The sequence below is a fragment of the Candoia aspera genome, chromosome 2 (assembly GCF_035149785.1).
Source record: "Candoia aspera isolate rCanAsp1 chromosome 2, rCanAsp1.hap2, whole genome shotgun sequence".
NCBI lineage: Eukaryota > Metazoa > Chordata > Lepidosauria > Squamata > Boidae > Candoia > Candoia aspera.
The window spans coordinates 250,499,927-250,518,724 of NC_086154.1; the positions used below are offsets into that span (position 1 = coordinate 250,499,927).

The window sequence follows — 18,798 nt, forward strand, 5'->3', positions numbered from 1 at the left end:
CCTATTTTTGTACTGTCTGTAATTCTAGTTGTTGTAGTTCGGGCTGCCTGTTAATGTGGGTTTTAACTTTATAAATGGTTATACTTGGTTTTTTTGTGTGCAGATTTTGTAAACTGCCCAGAGTCTCCTGGAGTGGGTAGCCATATCAAATCGAAAAAATTACATTAAATTAAGTAAGGGAAAAATAACACAGGATTGGGGCTGTGTGTGGCTTTGGTTTTGGAGGGGAAAAGGTGGAGTGTGGATGCTTGAAGCATCTACCTGCAACTTCAACCCAAAAGCATCTTTTCCTGATATTGGATTGCTGTTGCGATGCAATGCTAGGAAAAAGATGCAACTCCTTTAATGAGTTGGGGATGGGTGTTACATTCCCACTTCTACATTCTCTGAAGCACCTTTTTCCCTTCAAATCCAAAGCACTACACTTTTGCTTATTGATTTCATTCCTGTGTTAGTGACCTAGGGTGTGTGTGTGGTGGTTTCTCTTAGATTTGCAGCTTCTGCTAGAACAGCAGGTGGAGGCCATGGCTGGGGGCCTTCACCCAGCGTTGATGGGTGTGCCAGCTTCAGATCCTACCTGGATAGGAGGACCTTCCTATAGTGACTCATGCCCCTGTCACCACCATTTAGACTGCTACACCCTGCTGTACATGGGGCTGCCTTTAAAAACCATTCAGAAGCTGCAGCTGATTCAAAGTGCAGCAGCCTGGGTACTAACTGGCATTCACCTGTGGCAGCACAGGTACTAACTGGCATTCACCTGTGGCTGCACAGGCTTCAACCCTACCCTGGTTACCAATATGCTTCTGGGTTCAATTGAAAGTGCTGATGCTAACTTGTAAAGCCCTACATAGCTTGGCATCAAATCAACCTGGCTGATTCAATCTATGTGAGAAAAGCTGCTAATGGTCCCTCAATTTAGGAGGGTGGGGTGAAGGTTTCATGAAGTTGCTTTTTGGCTGGAACGGCCCCCAGCGGACATCTGATTCCCATCTTGATAGCTTTCCAGAAGCAGTTCAAAACAGAACTTCTTCTGGAGGCTTTTGGGCTGTGGTACCATCTTAGTTGGGTTATAGATTGGCTTTGTAATTTAATTTGTATTCTTTTTATTAATTGGTCTGTGGATCTTTTAATTGTGTACTTTTATTGTGTATTTTGTCCTGTGAACCACTGAGAATCCTTAAGGATTATGGTGGTCTATACACGTGATTAGTAAAGAAATATTTTCATATAATTGTATTTAGGATGGAAAGAATATGGCAGCATTGTTTAAAAGAGTGCGATATTCAAGATATCCCATGCAAAAAATTAGAGATCGTTAAAATCACTTTCACAATAACTCACCATAAAGTTCAGCAAATCCATTCATAGGCACTCGTGATGTCCCAGTTACAAATTGCAAAAGCCGGATACGTTTCTCAGCATCCATCAGTAAAACAGCCTATAAAACATATTGTTATGGAAGCTGATGAATCCGTTCCCAATGAATCTCGCACCCACAGGCTTACTGCTTTTAATCAGGACTTTGTAACTGATAAGGCAATTTGAGAACAGGCTGAGATCTTTTCAAAAAAGTAATGTTGGTTAAAACAAAGTGGTCAAGTGTTGGAGTTAAAGCACAGCATCAGAATGAACCAGTGTTACCTTCCAAAACCACTGAATGACAGGATGGTTTGGACAATATCCATTCTTGTAGATCGCATGTTGTCTCCAGTCATTCACATCAACATCGCCAAGGCCGCACATTAGCAACTGTGAATGAACGAACAACATTTTTGAGAAAGGAAATCAGGTCATGCACTATGAGAATTTTTTTTCTATAAAATCACAGAGTTGTGATCAGGGAAGTATATGCAGGTGCGTGTGTGTGTGTGTGTGTGTATTGTGCTACAAGTTCTTGTAGACTTTGCACCAGCTGATACTCCGGAATCATTCTCTTTCAGTACAGTACAGTACTGTGCATAACCAGCTATTTTACTTCTACAAAACATCTTCATGAAAAAAATAATAATTTCAGAACAAATGTTGCAAAACATCAGGCTCAGTTAAAAGACAAGCTAAAATATACTAACCACAAACAATCCTCTCTGTGTTCACTGAGGACTAAGGGTTACTGTATTACTGTATAAAGTACTCTATGTCAATGAAGATTCTCAGTCGTGCAGGTGGAATTGCCTGTAGGTTGAGTCACGGCAACTGGATTTCCTTCTTTTTGGTAGAAACATTTCGCTGCTTGTCCAAGCAGCTTCTTCAGTCTGGGCAAAGGTTGGTGAGGGGCCACCCTGGAAGATCTATATGGGGTCCCCTCACCAACCTTTGCCCAGACTGAAGAAGCTGCTTGGACAAGCAGTGAAACGTTTCAACCAAAAAGAAGGAAATCCAGTTGCCATGTATAAAGTACTAGTACTTTAATATTACAGACTAAGGCAGTCTGCACGGGTTTGATTACCTTTTTGTATGGGAAAAAGGCAAAACGTTTTTATTTAGTTATAGCATTCATATCTTTTTTTTTAACATTACTTGAAGCAAAATACAGTTTGAAAACCTGGCACACGTTCTAAGTTAGTTTCCTTCATTCCTATTTCCCTCATTTACTCATCTGCATACTATGTTTCATCTGATCCAAAAACTGAAAGCAGTCATTGCTTTTACCTTTGCCTACTCAGCTAGGAGTAAGCACCACTGAACTTAGCGAGACAATTTTCTGAGTGAAATCTTACGTCTGTCTGTGCAGAAGTCAATTGCACAACTGCAGCTAAGAAGGCTCAGGGAAGCAGCCACAAATGTAAATTAAAAAGGAGTTGATATTATGGAGCCAAGTTAAATTTTTGAATGAATGAATGAATGAATGTACATTCACACACCTATGCTGCAACCCTAGAAACTGAATGGGCCTTTCTAATGATCAATGATGTAATATAATGTAATAATCAAGTACAGGATTGGGCTACGGGGTTGTTTTTTTTCCTGAGGTTGCTTAAATGTTTAGCAGGCAATATAACTCTGAGGACAAGCTTGTGTGTTATTAAAAAGCCCCATCTAAAGCAAGAGAATTGTAGGACTGCTAAGCATGCATGGAGACACTTTGCAGAATTTAGGCCAATAGGATTTTCCCTCCTCCACCTTGAGAGATGCAACAAGCTTTCCAGTTGCTTCCACCAAAGAAACTCCTATGTAAAGACAAAGTCAAAAGGCAACTAACCTCTAGTTCATTTTCATCAAAAATTTTAATTAAGTCAGTGGGCAGGAGTTCTGTAAAACCCTGAAACCGGAATGGGAGAGAAAAGAGAAGACAAATGGATTTCAATACATTTTCAATATTTAAGTCTCACAGTTGAGCACCACTGACGCATCTTAACATTTCAGAGTGAAGGAGAGGGGAGAACAACAACAAACAGCTTCTCATTCAGAGAACATGGGCGATGTGGGGAAAAAAGTGAAACCCTGGAGGTCTGAAAGAAGGTGTTCTGTAATCTTAGAAATTTAGGCAGCTTCCACAAGGAGTTGCTCATTCTTGCAAAGAGTAACTCCATGTGACAGATGGTGTGCCTTCAGCTCTCCACAGGGTTCTTGGGTCTGTTTGAATCGGAGCTAAAATGGTACATGCCAGTCAGAGGGAAGAAAGAATGACAGGCAATGTTCATCCGTGTCTTTTGTTTCTTGGATCAGAACATAAAGAATTATCGTGCAGAAGTCAGAAGGATTTGGTGGTGAAGGAATGCATGTAATTGTTAAACCAAAGTTCAGTGTTCTGAGTAATGAGCATGGCTGGGTCATACTGCAATGAACAATTTTTTCTCTGTATCACAATTTTGTTTTTGAAGGCGTGGCACTCATTTCTTACTCCGCTGCCCCTGAAAATTTTCCATACAGAATCCACTGTCTTTCTCTGATTTGCAAGGATGTAGGAAGGAGAAATGGAAGATGGCTCTACTGAGCTGAGGGAGGACCCTGTACTGATTTTTTGTATGTGTTCATATAAACTCCTAATGTTTTGAAAGCCTGCTTGATCCATCCATCCATCCATCCATCCATCCATCCATCCATCCATCCATCCTTCCATCTTTCCATCCATCCATCCATCTCCCCAAATCTGATTCTTCAACAGAGCGGACCAGGTGGCAAAAACAAAGAACAAATCATTAGTGAAATGTCTTACCTCAAGAAATGCATTCATCTGCTTTTGAACCCGGTTGACAAATCTCCACTGGATGACTAGGCTACAGGACCCAAAGAAAAATGCAACGTGAGTTTTGTTGGGAGAAAACATGATTATTTAAATAACTTATTCACCCTAACTTTTTCTGGCTTTCCATTTTGAGCTTCAGCAATCTTTCATTTCACTGAAGTAAAAAATAAACAAAACAGATGATGCAAATACAATCCTTCCCATTTCAAGATCCAATTTCAGTATCTGCAAAACACATGAATACATACAGCCTTTTGGTGCCTCAAAAAGGCTCCGATGTTCTTTCAGAGCCCAGTGAGATGGTTAAAGAATATTACTGATGAACATAAAGGAGTAATTCAAAGAGAACTCTGTTCCACTTTTACAGCCTGGCATTTAAATAGATTTGCATATGTGCCTTAAAGTGTAAGATATAACCTTTCCAAGAAGAGGTTTGCTGTATAGAAATGGGCTGAAATTAATTTTGTGTCTTCTATGCAGATGACAGTCAATGTATTGTATTTGTGTAAGAAGAATTAAATTCTCTATTTAAAAACTGCCTACAATGGGGTACTTTAGGGAGATATTGCCTACATTTCATAATTAGGCTATGCTATATATTACATTTGGACTGAAACCTTTTTCAGTGGAGGTAATTTAATATAATTCTTTGAATGCACAAAATACTTTTGTTCTCTCCTATATACTCATGTTTAAAATGTCAAATTCTTTCCATCACACTTATGAAAAAATATGCAAATTTTTGTCGATCATTGACTGAATAAATATATATTACTACTTCATGACATGATATTTGTCTTGATAGGTCGTTGGTTGCCATGCCTCTTCAAATGAAATAAATTACAAATGCTTTTTATAGAGTTTCAGGTATGAATTGTCACATAAAAAAATAATTACGTTTTTATCTTGGGCTTTACACACAAAGAAAATATTAAAGTGTGAACTTCAACTCCCAGAATTCTCATGGCTGGCTGGAGAATTCTGGGGGCTGAAGTCCACCCATCTTAAAGTTCCCTGTTGCTGTAGTTAAGCAAGGATCGCAGGTCCTTAAGCAAGGATGTCACGTGACTGGGACTTGCAACTTCTTGCCAGATTCCAACAAGCAAAGTCAACAGGGAAGCTGGCAGCAGGTCCCAAGTCCCAGTCGTGAGAAGCCTTTCCTTTCACGGCTTGCAAACAGGCTGGCAGGTGGGTGAGTGCTATGAAACGCAGGCAGGTGAGGGGTGGGTGCTTCGGCATGGCACAAGTGCAGGTGGGTCTCCTTGAGAGAAAAAGCAGCGGGAGCAGGAGCGACTTACTTTATACAGTATTAACTTTACATTAACTTTGCTTGCTGGAAGCCGGCAGAGGTCACAAATGGTGATCAGGACGCTGTAACTGTTGTAAGTATGAGCTGGTTGCCAAGCACCTGAATTGTGATCACGTGACTGCGAGGGGTGCTGCGAAGGCCGTAACTTTGAGGACTCGTTGTAAGTTCATTTTTTCAGCGCAGCTGCTAACTTTTAATGGTCGCTGAATGAATGGATGTAACTCAAGGACTGCCTGTTCTTTTAATCTCTTTCTACCACAAACCCTAACCAGGTTTTCTCCAAATAGGTATCCAGCTAGATATTAAGTTCTGCTGAAGCAGGGAGTCACTCATTTCAACAGGTGGAAGCTACATGTGGGAAGACAGATCATCCTGATTATGGAAACCCTTTCATTGAAGGTTTGACTGGCACCAACAATTCCATTTCAACACAAGGTTATTTAAACCTTACTGAGTGAAGTTTAGTACGTTATGCTCTATTTTAATAACAACAGGGTTTGGCCTTTCATCAATTTAACCTGCCATGGCATCTATATTGCAGAGGAGGTAAGAAATATTTTAATAAATAAATAAATAAACAGAAACAAATGATCATGGTGTTGTGGTGGCCAAGTCTAAAACTGCTTCTATAAGAGTTTTAACTTGGTACCGTTTCTGCGGTAGTCTTCTTGAAGTCCATTTTTACCATCTAAGCCATCCAGATTGCCAAAACATTAAATTAAGTAAATAAATAAATATATATATTTAAAAATATACACACTCTATATATTCTCTTTTATTTTCATTTGTGACCATGATTTCTGACCCATTTGGCTTCAAGTCAACTTGATATGTCTGCAAAGATAAAAAGATAAAGAGACCTATTTTAGAACGTTAAAAACCGGTTACAGTTACCAGACATCAATCCATTACATTTTGAACTGCATCAGTTCTCTGCTTTTCTAATACTTTTTTACACACAATATGGGTCAAGCTATTTATAGAGGATTCCAATTTTAAATTTCCTTTTAGTTATTTAATTATTTTAGTTGTTACTGACAAAATGTTCTGTGCTTAGATTCCAAGAAGGGTTGAATAGATGTAGTGTCATTGATAAATCAGAATCAAGCACCATGTTTCATTAGCAAGCTAAAGGGAAGACAGATTGGCAAGTCATCTGTTCTGTTATAAAAGAATTAACAGTGTTCAGTAGGGACATAGATGGCAGTTTTGGAATGCCAACTAAGTACTGTTTGGTGTCTCTTCAGATCCAATAGCTTTGCATTAGCTGTAGGATTAAAACAAAATGTATGTGGTTCTTCTGGGATGGCTTTAACATGCGTCAAACAAACAAACAAATTCCAAGGCAAAGCATGCTGATCGTGAACAAGAAGTTTCTTAAGTTTTTTAAAAAACAAACTGGAAGGCATTTGTGTGGCAACACACAAGACAGCTTTACAAAGTAACAAGAGGTAGTGAGAAAAATTGCAAGCCGCAATTTTTGTTGTACACCTGCGTAAAAATGCAAATCTAAAACTGTGTGTTTGAATAAAATTGAGTCACGCATGTCTTTTGAGATTGCTGTATGAAATGAGCCTTAACAATGTTTCCAACACACACACACACACAAACACAAATGTCACGCTTTCAACTTAAGAAGAGGGTCTTTCAGAAACACATTCATGAAACTTTTAATCAAAATTTGAAAAGTACATGTGGATTTCATGCGATGTTTCTTTTCATGGAATTTGCTTGTATATATATATTTCCTTCTAGATCATAGCAGATTTTTCTTTCAAATATCAGTGGTGTGAATTTGGTTCAAATTTAATTTGAAAGCACCCACTCAGAAGAAAAATATATTAAATCAGACTGGGCCTTGCAGTATTTATGTGAGCCATAATGTGAGCTTGGAGTGACCAGCATGAGCATTTCCTTCTTTTGGTTTCTCCTCTGGGACTTTAAAGCAGCCTGAAGAGCACTGGACCACACCTGGTTTCCAATTATAAAAGGAAAATGCGGAGTGCACCAGAGCGTGGATGTGGAGCTGTGTTGTGTTGGAGAACAGAAAGGAAGACTTCGCAGCTGAGGAAGTGGAGCAGCCGTCAGTTCAACAGACAACTGATGATAAAGCAGGAGCAGGCTTGGACTTCACCAAACCAGCAGCAGACAAACTGAAAGGGAAAGCAGGACCTGGCAGCTTCACCACTCCAGCCGCAATCCTGAGAAGTGCCAGCCAGCAGCTGGTAAAGCACCTTCTTTTTCTCTCCCCAGCACAGACTGAAACTGCCAAGCCAAAGCTTTCAGTTTAGAACAGCAGCTGACAGTAACAGAAGCCAACTTGAAGGTGGGTAAATGGTAGCTAAAGGCTTTGGTGTAAGCTCCAGCAGCAAAGGAGAACAGAACTGTTATAGACATTCAGGAATAAAATATACACATAGGTATAGACATAGGTGTTATACATGTTAGTATAAGTATTACTAAGCATAGGCTTAGTAATAAGTGGTAAGGTAGAAGTTAAGAAAATAAGTAAATTTGCTAAATGATTTAATAAAAGCTTCCCTGGAAACACAGGGAAGATACAAACATCTGTTAGTTGCTGGTCTGTACTATTTCCCCTAGGACCCCCTCACACCATATGGAGATCTAAAGTCAGCAATCATAATTTCTTCTGAGTCAGGAATCTCTGCAGTCATTGGCACAATTAAATAGCCTGATAAAAATTCAGACTGAATGTAAACTGCAGAAGCATGTATAAAGAAAATCAACTAGAAAAACCTTTTACTCAATATCCTCCCAATTTATTGGTCTCCAAATGCAACAATTCTGTTAGCCAGACTGAATGGGAATTATGAGAATTGAAATCCAATACATCTGAAGGGCACCAGGATGAGAAAGGGTTAACACTGGGGAAGGAAATTTCTCCTCTCAAAAGGTAAGACAGAATATAATATAATATAATAAAAATAAGATTATTGCAGTGATTTATGGCCCCCAGTTCAGAACTCGCTAGCTGGAATAAATGTATGTCTTGAAGCACATAATGAGCTAAGTCTTCCCAGGAGATGGGGAACATGACTGCTTCTGCTACGCAGTTGAGACACTCCAAAATGTACCCCAGGTGGGCTAATTTACAGAAAAGTTTAGACTTAAGAGTCACAGCAGAGGATAGATTAGCAGCAAGTTTAAGGAGAATGAGCTACACAATGGGGAATAGAGGAGAAATGCCAGTTGAAATAGGTAAGGAAACTAATGAGAACACCTAGCTGCTTTGAATGAATTTAAGTCTCTAGACGGGGTGGATAATATCCCAAGGTGCTAAAGAAACTGTCTGAGATCTCTGAGAACTCCTGGAGAACAGGGGAAAGGCCAGAAGACTGGAGAAGAGCTAAACTTGTTCCCATCTTGGAAAAAAGGGTGTTACAGGTTCTCAGCTTTGAGTATAAAAACAATATGGTACAAGAGGCTTCAGTGGAAAATTATAAAATTTTCCATGTATCTGTCTTCCGAAGTCCCAAAGGAAAGTTGTTTTAATCCAAGGAAAGAAGTTGAACAAACTACTGTAGTTAGATGCAATCTAAATCTAACTTCAAATCAGGTTCAAAGAACAGTATTTATTTGAAACAACTAAGGTACAGAATTCTGGCACTGTATACATTACGGCACAGATGCTGAACAATAGGAGCCAGCATTGTATCTCCAAGGTTGCAAATAATCAACATAGTCAAGGGATTTGTCTGGGCAAGCTTTTCATCCTTGAGGGAAAATAAATGTTCTGAGAAGCTCCAGCTAGCAAACATGCATTTTGAATGTAATATTTTTCATTCCCACTTTGTGAGAAAGCTCAGAATTAAGTATTAAAAATTGTAACCCTGCCATGGTAACCTAATTATAAAGAAATATAATCATTTCTATGTTTCCTTCCTCTGTTCCAGGGACCTCAGGTTCTCAAAAAAAAAAAAAAAAAAGCACTGTACGATAACAATAATAATAATAGTCCATTGGAGTTGGGCACCTAATAAATTCAAAATAATAATAATAGGACAAAAATGCCAAACCACTCTAAACATCAGGCTGTGTAATTATTATTATTAAACTTATATGCTTATAACATCTACCATGCATTCTAGTCTTCTACTAAAAAGCCTTCACCTTCACAATTAAGGATGCTGTAATGGATACTTTTTCAAGTTCATCACAAGCTTATTCATCTGTGACTTCAGATGTGGTGATAAGCTCTTGCTAGGTACATTCTGGCTAGCAAGTTTAAGTTTTTCTCAAATCACAGCATTTCACAGGAACATCAAGGGTGACTGTCAGCCTGAGGGGTTACCCAGGAAGGACATTTTCATACCTGACATTAAACACCAGCAAGTGAACTATCACATTTTGTCTATCGTATATGAAACTTCTTAATGAGAATAATTCAGAGAGAAAAATTACTGTAATGCATCTCCCAGCAAATCTAGAATTGAGATTTATATAAGAAGGTTTTAAAAAGACTCATATATTTTTATTTACAATACTTTTATCCTAGTTTTATGTAAAAGAAAATTCAAAGCAAGAGCTAACAGTTTAAAAACCTATTCATGACTGCAGTAGAAAACCTCGGTCTGAATGCCTTTTCTTTAAAAAGATTGAAGCAAGGGTTTTCAAACTTTGGGATCTCTCTCTCTCTGGCAAGAAATATCTATCTATCTAACTATCTATCTATCTATCTCACTTATTTTTAATATTTACAATTTAATCTATATATATTAGGGGTTATGTTATATGTATAGAGAGCCAGTTTAGTGTAGTGGTCAAGATACCAGGCAAGAAACCGGGAGACTGTGAATTCTAGTCCTGCCTAGGCACAAAGTCAGTTGGGTGACCTTGGGCCAGTCCCTTTCTCTAAGCCCCAGGAAGGAGGCAATGGCAACCCATTTGCAAAAAAATTTGCCAAGAAAACTGCAGGTAGTAGTCACTAGGAGTCAACACTGACTCAAAGTATGCATGTCCATGTGTGTGTGTAACCAATGTGTGTCTGTCTTTGTGTGTGTGTGTGTACCAAAAGTCAGGCCCCATCACAATATGTTTTCTTTATTTTCTTTCTAGAGAAAATGTTACTGTACTTAGGTATGTTCAAAGGTCATGCCTTAAATGAGTAAGGAAGAGTTTAGAAAAAAATAGCAACCAATTCAAACGTTTAATGTAATTTATATAATAATTGTCTACGGGGATGGATATACTGTATATATACTGCAGTTCTACTGCAACTACCCAATGGAAGCCATCTGCCACAGGCAAAGCAGAGAGCAAGCTTGACAGTGTTCCCACTTTCCCTGGGCAGGCCTGAATTTTTCAGTTGTTCATTCTCCCCTAGAGGATTCTGATCCAGAGTTTGAGAACCCCAGAACAATGGTGTTCTGGGAAGAGCAAGCCCTGGAATATTTATTAAAAAGTGTGCTACATTTGAAATCTTATTTATTATGCCACAAACATCTTCGCACGTATCATTCTGTTAAAAATTAGTTATTCTTTGTCCAGTCTCTCTTATGTAAAAAAATAAACAAACCCAAACTGAGATATTAGGAGCAGATTGTTATTGTGGAGTGCCAAATTTAGCATTAATTTTTGTTTAAACTTGTTCAAATGTCTTATCCATTCTCATGGTGAAGTATATAGCACAATACAGTAATTTTTAAAAATGCAGACCAACGTGTTAGAATAATGAAAGAAAGCTGCTGGAATAACATGCACATACCTGCCCAAAGTTTTCTTCATCTATGCAAAACATAAGATCCAGTTCTGTAGGGTCATTTTCCAGAATCCATTTCAGGGAATTATAATATTCACTATCCTGTAGAAACAGCATTGCTTTCTATTAATCATTGTTTTGGAAATGTAACAATGTATTGAAAGAGGTCTACCAGCTAATTTCATTTGGGTCAATGTTCTTGGCATACTCCTAATAGTCTTAAAATGTGTCGCAACATGGATGAGGTGAATGTTATGGAACATTGATATCAAGGCTTTAGATCTTTCAAACAGCAAATCTAACTTCCCAACTGCAGGAGGGTCCTTTGGATCTTCCAAATGTCAGACAGCCAACTTGAAAACCTATCAAGTGAATCACTTTTGTTAGTCTTATACCTGGGCTTCTTCAGCAGTTGCCTTTTCTTGCCATTAATCCTGTTAGCTATTTGGAGTTCAACAACAGAACAATGAAGAACTACTTTGACTTTCTACGAAGTGAACTTATGAAATGGAATAGCTATATATTGTAATTTTTTTTAAAGGCTCAGCATAGTATCTGGCAAATTTACCCTCACTTTATGGGAGGTCAGCATAATGCGCACAAGACTGAATACAGCCCTCATGTTCTAGGCAGCCCTATTCTCTAACAGAAGAGAGAAGAGAGAAACTCAGACAAACAATCAAGCAGTCAACAACGGCCTAATCAAGGAACTACCAAGGAGAGAACACCACCCCCAGCAGGTCAGGGCAAGCTACTGTAGATAAACAGAGAGCAAACCCCACCCCCTTCTAGCACTGAAGATGTTGTCTAGTTGGGCAACGAAACATGTGCAAGCAAACAACCAAGCTCAGAGAGAACCAAGGACTATTCTCTCTCTCCTTGTTACACCTACATAGGGCCATCCTGTGAAACTATTGTGTATGATAGTTTAAACATGGGTCCAAGTGCAACATTTTCATCAGTGTATCACAATGCTTGAGGTGAACAGGATTCATGGTCGTCTTCACCTTTTATTAAAAGAGTGCTAAACTTATTCAAGAAACTTAGAATGCTCATATTTTCTTTCATGGACATGCTTCCAGCGACTATCAAACTTTTAATTAAAAAACCCTACCAAAATATTTTGCTAATTGTTCATTTCATGTTGAATCTAATCATGTCAGGAATTTGAAATTGTTACCTTGGTAGTTTTTTTTAAAGCTATATTAGAGAATTAGAAAGTAAAATCCAAGCAGCACATATCCCTGATCTCATGATGCTAGTCGAGCTCCAAACTTTGAAGCTTCTAGGGAATACTGACATTTCAAAATTTCCCCAGAGAAGAAGTAATGCACATAATTGAAAATGTTAATAGGGTTTTCAGTGTTCACTCACCACAGACTCCATGTCTTTTAGGGTTATTGGTTTTCCCAGCATCATCTTATAAAAGGGCCTAATGAAGAAACCTGTGCACAAAGGAACAAATTTTAATTAAAAATGGCTCCCTCCTGCAATATCAAGATAATGTAGAGAGGATATTCTCAGTATTAAAGTGGTAGAAAAAAAGACATAATGGTAGATTATCAAGCAACATGTTAAAACTGTCACCACCGTCAATACTGGAGACAGTCAATACTCTGGAGAGAAACCATGATGTATAACCAATATACTGTATACTCATAGTATTCCTTAGGAGTAGAGCCAGTTTGGTGTAGTGGTTAAGGCACCAGGTTGGAAACTGGGGAACTGTGAGTTCTAGTCCTTCCTTAGGCACAAAGCCAGCTGGGTGACCTTGGGCCAGTCCTTCTCTCTCAGCTCTAGGAAAAAGGCAATGGCAAACCACTTCCGAAAATCTTTCCAAGAAAACTGCAGGGACTCATTCGGGCAGCTGCCAGGAGTCAACACTGACTTGAAGGTACAAAATATATAAATTAAAAAATCCTTAGGAGTAATGCTGCTCAAAGGTATTATTATCCCTAAAATTAATTCCTCACTTTCTCATGATTTTCAATGAGGAGTCAAAGGGTCCTCAAGTAATATTTCTTTTTATGCAAAGGTTCCCTCTTTTGAAAAAACAGAAGCCCTGACATGCTGAAAAGCGAAGTACCAGCCTTTACATCAGGTTAATTTACAATAATATCTTTGGACCCCTGACAGATTGTATAGGTATTCTTAAAAAATAAAAAAAATTGAGGGTCTGCAGCCAAATGCTTTGTTTGGAAGTATGCCCAGAAAAATGTCCCAATCTCAGCTCATAGAAAAACCAAGGATAGAATCCCTGGAGACTAACAAGGATAACAGCAAGCATCCTTGCCAAGTTTTTTCCTATTAAATGGATGTGGTGGTTGTTTTTGTTTTTTGTTTTGCAGCAATCTCCATGGCTCACACTTTGTGAATGTGCTCACAATTTGCTCTCAGTATTTCAAGTTTCTATTACCCTAAAACAGTGTTTCTCAAGCTTGGCAATGTCAAGACTTCAACTTCCAGAAATGCAATTTTAGTTGCCCTAAAAGATGACCTATATGAGTTCTTTCATATTGTCTATATTACTGCAGGGGTCTTCCTATCTATTCTTCCCAAGGTTGCTTTTCAAAACCTGAGAGTAAATAGAACTCTAGCATAAACTACCCTCACAAAACCAAATCTACAGATTGTATGTTGTTGTTGTTTATTTGTTTAGTTGCTTCTGACTCTTCGTGACTTCATGGACCAGCCCACGCCAGAGCTTCCTGTTGGTCATCAACACCCCCAGCTCCCCCAGGGACGAGTTCGTCACCTCTAGAATATCATCCATCCATCCATCTTGCCCTTGGTCGGCCCCTCTTCCTTTTGCCCTCCACTCTCCCTAGCATCAACATCTTCTCCAGGGTGTCCTGTCTTCTCATTATGTGGCCAAAGTATTTCAGTTTTGCCTTTAATATCATTCCCTCAAGTGAGCAGTCTGGCTTTATTTCCTGGAGGATGGACCAGTTTGATCTTCTTGCAGTCCAAGGCACTCTCAGAATCTTCCTCCAACACCACAGTTCAAAAGCATCGATCTTCCTTCTCTCAGCCTTCCTTATGGTCCAGCTCTCGCAGCCATATGTTACTACGGAGAACACCATTGCTTTAACTATGCGGACCTTTGTTGTCAGTGTGATGTCTCTGCTCTTAACTATTTTATCGAGATTTGTCATTGCTCTTCTCCCAAGGATTAAGCGTCTTCTGATTTCCTGACCGCAGTCAGCATCTGCAGTAATCTTCGCACCTAGAAATACAAAGTCTTTCACTGCTTCTACATTTTCTCCCTCTATTTGCCAGTTATCAATCAAGCTGGTTGCCATAATCTTGGTTTTTTTGAGGTTTAGCTTGCAAGCCAGCTTTTGCACTTTCTTCTTTAACCTTCATCATAAGGCTTCTCAGTTCCTCTTCGCTTTCAGCCATCAAAGTGGTATCATCTGCATATCTGAGATTGTTAATGTTTCCTCCAGCAATTTTAACTCCAGCCTTGGATTCCTAAAGCCCAGCATGTTGCATGATGTGTTCTGCATACAAGTTGAATAGGTAGGGTGAGAGTATACAGCCCTGCCGTACTCCTTTCCCAATCTTAAACCAGTCCGTTGTTCCGTGGTCTGTTCTTACTGTTGCTACTTGGTCGTTATACAGATTCTTCAGGAGGCATACAAGATGACTTGCTATCCCCAAACCACTAAGAGCTTGCCACAATTTGTTATGGTCCACACAGTCAAAGGCTTTAGAATAGTCAATAAAACAGAAATAGATGTTTTTCTGAAACTCCCTGGCTTTTTCCATTATCCAGCGGATATTGGCAATTTGGTCCCGAGTTCCTCTGCCTTTTCTAAACCCAGCTTGTACATCTGGCAATTCTCGCTCCATGAATTGCTGAAGTCTACCTTGCAGGATCTTGAGCATTACCTGACTGGCATGTGAAATGAGTGCCACTGTTCGATAGTTTGAACATTCCTTAGTGTTTCCCTTTTTTTGGTATGGGGGTACAAGTTGATGTTTTCCAATCTGATGGCCATTCTTGTGTTTTCCAAATTTGCTGGCATATAGCATGCACTACCTTGACAGCATCATCTTGCAAGATTTTGAACAGTTCAGCTGGGATGCCGTCGTCTCCTGCCGCCTTGTTATTAGCAATGCTTCTTAAGGCCCGTTCAACCTCACTCTTCAGGATGTCTGGCTCTCTCTCTCACTGACCACACCATCAAAGCTATCCCCAATATTGCTATCCTTCCTATACAGGTCTTCTGTATATTTTTGCCACCTTTTCTTGATCTGTTCTTTTTCTGTTAGGTCCTTGCCATCTTTGTTTTTGATCATACTCATTTTTGCCTGGAATTTACCTCCGAAGTTTCTAATTTTCTGGAAGAGGTCTCTTGTCCTTCCTATTCTATTGTCTTCTTCCACTTCCACACATTGCTTGTTTAAAAATAATTCCTCATCTCTTCTGGCTAACCTCTGGAATTTTGCATTTAATTGGGCATATCTCCCCCTATCACTGTAGCCTTTTGCTTTCCTTCTTTCTTGGGCTACTTCTAGTGTTTCAGCAGACAGCCATTTTGCCTTCTTGGTTTTCTCTTTCTTCGGGATGTATTTTGTTACCGCCTCCTGAACAACGTTGCGAACTTCTGTCCATAGTTCTTCCGGGACCCTACCTACTAAGTCCAGTCCCTTCAATCGATTCTTCACCTCCACTGCATATTCCTTAGGAATATTAGTGAGCTCATATCTAGCTGATCTGTGGGTCTTCCCTAATCTCTTTAGTCTGATCCTAAATTGTGCAAGAAGAAGTTCGTGGTCTGAACTACAGTCAGCTCCAGGTCTTGTTTTTACCGACTGTATAGATGTCTGCCACCTTTGGCTGCAAAGGATGTAGTCAATCTGATTTCGGTGTTGTCCATCTGGGGAAGTCCATGTATAAAGCCGTCTCTTAGGTTGTTGGAAGAGAGTGTTTGTTATGCAGAGTGAGCTGTCTTGGCAAAATTCTATCAGCCTATGTCCTGCTTCATTTTGTTCTCCCAGGCCATACTTACCTCTAATTCCAGGTGTCATTTGACTGCCCACCTTAGCATTCCAGTCTCCCGTGATGAAAATAACATCTCTTTTAGGCGTGCGGTCCAGTAGGTGCTGCAGATCCTCATAGAACTGCTCTACTTCAGCTTCTTCAGCATCTGTGGTTGGGGCATATATTTGGATCACTGTGATGTTAGATGGCTTGCCCTGGATTCAAATTGAGATCATTCTATCGTTTTTTGGATTGTATCTGAGCACTGCTTTAGCCACTTCACTATTAATTATGAAGGCTACTCCATTTCTTCTGTGGTCCTCTTGTCCACAGTAGATCTGGTGGTCATTTGATGTGAAGTGGCCCACTCCAGTCCATTTCAGTTCACTGACGCCCAAAATGTCTATCTTTAATCTTGACATCTCCCCAATAACCACATCCAATTTGCCCTGGCTCATAGATCTTATGTTCCAGGTTCCAATGGCGTGTTGATCTTTAGAACATCAGATTCGCCATTCACCACCAGCACTGTCGGCTGCTAGCCGTCCTTTCGGCTTTGAGCTAGCTGCGTCATCACATCTGGGGCTAGTTGAACTCATCCTCTGTTCCTCCCCAGTAGCATTTTGACCATCTTCCGACCTGGGGGTCTCATCTTCCGATGGTATACCGACATATCTCTGGTTGTACTGATCCATTTAGTTTTCATGGCAAGAATACTGGGGTGGGTTGCCATTACCTTCCCCAGGGATCGCATTTAGTCTGACATCTCTGTCATGACCTTCCCGTCTTGGGTGGCCCTTCACGGTTTAGCTCATGGCATCACTGAGGTGCTCAAGCTCCAGCACCACAACAAGGTAATGATCCTTTGCTGAAGACAGATTGTACTTAGTGAAGGACAATGCTTAACTACTTTAAGGGAATAATCCACAATCTTGTGCACTTCTCTTCCAGAATGGCCTCAAGGTAACTGGAATTTTCTGCTTTTGCTTTAGATCAATAATAGCTTAGTGTTATGACTGAACCTGAAATCATGATTACTCTTATTGGAGTTAGCAAAAAAATACAATCAATAGATTCCCCAAATGCTTCTCCCTTCATGAAAGGATAAAGGGGGAAATGCCAAATTGCACAGAAATGTTCAGGGTTGCCTTATTTAAAATTAAACATGCTTCCTTTTTCAGATTAAATTTTCTTGTCCTGTATATGGGGGAGGGATAGCATGATTTGCAAGAGTTTTTCTATGCATCCTCGCAACAATATTACATTTTGATAAGACATGAAGATGGGCCCAATTCCATTACCACACCAAGCCAAGATTACAGTATGGCAGATGGGGTTTGGCATGTCTTTGTTGACATTCCGTGAGTCATGAACGTAAACTAGAACCAAAAATTGCGTGAATGGTACAACATATTTTTCGACTGATAAATTACAGTATTAATGTGGAAAAGCAGAGAACGAAAGCAGGTAAGTAACAATAAATATTCTACTGATTGCTTGGAGATAATGATGGGAGGAGATGGTTGGTGATAAATTTGATAAATAAACAAACTTCAGTAATTGACCCAAGTTCATTTCTTGTAAATGAACAGTTTATAAGTTTACAGTGTACAAGTTAGGCTTTCAAAATATTAAAAATGGATCGTGTGCCTAGTTCTTAATTTATGAACTGATTAGCCCAATGTGCGTGCTAGGAAACTTCCATGGAGTTCCATTTCTTGAAACCCCAGAAAGAAGTGAACAATTTCTAATAGAAACAAGCTCTTATCATGTGAGAGCAACAAACCAGTCATTGTGGGGAAAAATGGTAATGTTTCTCTGAATATGGGGATATAAAATGTTTCTTACTGTAGCAACAGATAAGAGCAAAACAGCTTCAAAAAACAGAAACCATCCTTACTATGGATGATCCAGATTTAAAAGATGCACTGGTAACTATTTCAACTGAATGTTGTTCTTTATTGTAAGGAAGAATGGTTAGAATTTAGCTCTTTATGGCAAGCTGTTAGCAGTGCGCAAAAAGAATATGACAATATTCCTCCCTCAAATATGGGTGCAGGGAGGAACAAGCTGGTAGGTCTCTGCAATCCACAGGGTAGCTGGGTCCTGAAGAAGATAAATGATGTTGGTTTACTGCTACACAAACATATTCAATGTGAATAATTTTCTATCTGAGAACAAGCTTAATGATTCTCAATGAAAAAGTTCTCCAGAGAACAAAATTGTACACTTTCTTTGTATGTCCTAGTAGTCTAGGTTGAAGTCACTAATCAACATTCAGTGTCTATGCCTGTCTGGAGGATCCCAATACTCAAGGCATTACTTGAGTCATGTACTTGAGATGGGGAGGTTACATAAATAGAATAATTAAATAAAGGCAGAGAGAATATCTACATAGCTATGTGATGTAACAGCTAAAGCACTAGGTTGAAACTCAGGAAGCCCATATTCTAATCCTTTCTTAATTGTGTAGCTTCAGGAAATTTACTGAACAACTTGGTAGAGGTCTTCATCTTATCCAAGCAATCTCAAAGGACTGCTTTTCACTAGGAAGAAGACACAGAAAGATTATACTCCAGTGTACATCTAGC

At 39.3% G+C, this 18,798-nt stretch overlaps 1 protein-coding gene across 2 annotated transcripts in view; it reads right to left on the reverse strand.

Moving 5' to 3' along the window:
* NEDD4L (NEDD4 like E3 ubiquitin protein ligase) overlaps positions 1 to 18,798 on the reverse strand; it is a 284,464-nt gene that overhangs the window by 4,685 nt on the left and 260,981 nt on the right. For both annotated transcript variants that reach the window (XM_063295785.1, XM_063295784.1), the window contains 7 exons: positions 12,592 to 12,662; positions 11,224 to 11,319; positions 6,259 to 6,332; positions 4,160 to 4,220; positions 3,203 to 3,262; positions 1,645 to 1,752; positions 1,345 to 1,441 (listed from right to left, as the gene is read on the reverse strand). In XM_063295785.1, coding sequence (XP_063151855.1) covers positions 1,345 to 1,441; positions 1,645 to 1,752; positions 3,203 to 3,262; positions 4,160 to 4,220; positions 6,259 to 6,332; positions 11,224 to 11,319; positions 12,592 to 12,662 — 567 coding nt within the window. The remainder of the gene's footprint in view (positions 1 to 1,344; positions 1,442 to 1,644; positions 1,753 to 3,202; positions 3,263 to 4,159; positions 4,221 to 6,258; positions 6,333 to 11,223; positions 11,320 to 12,591; positions 12,663 to 18,798) is intronic.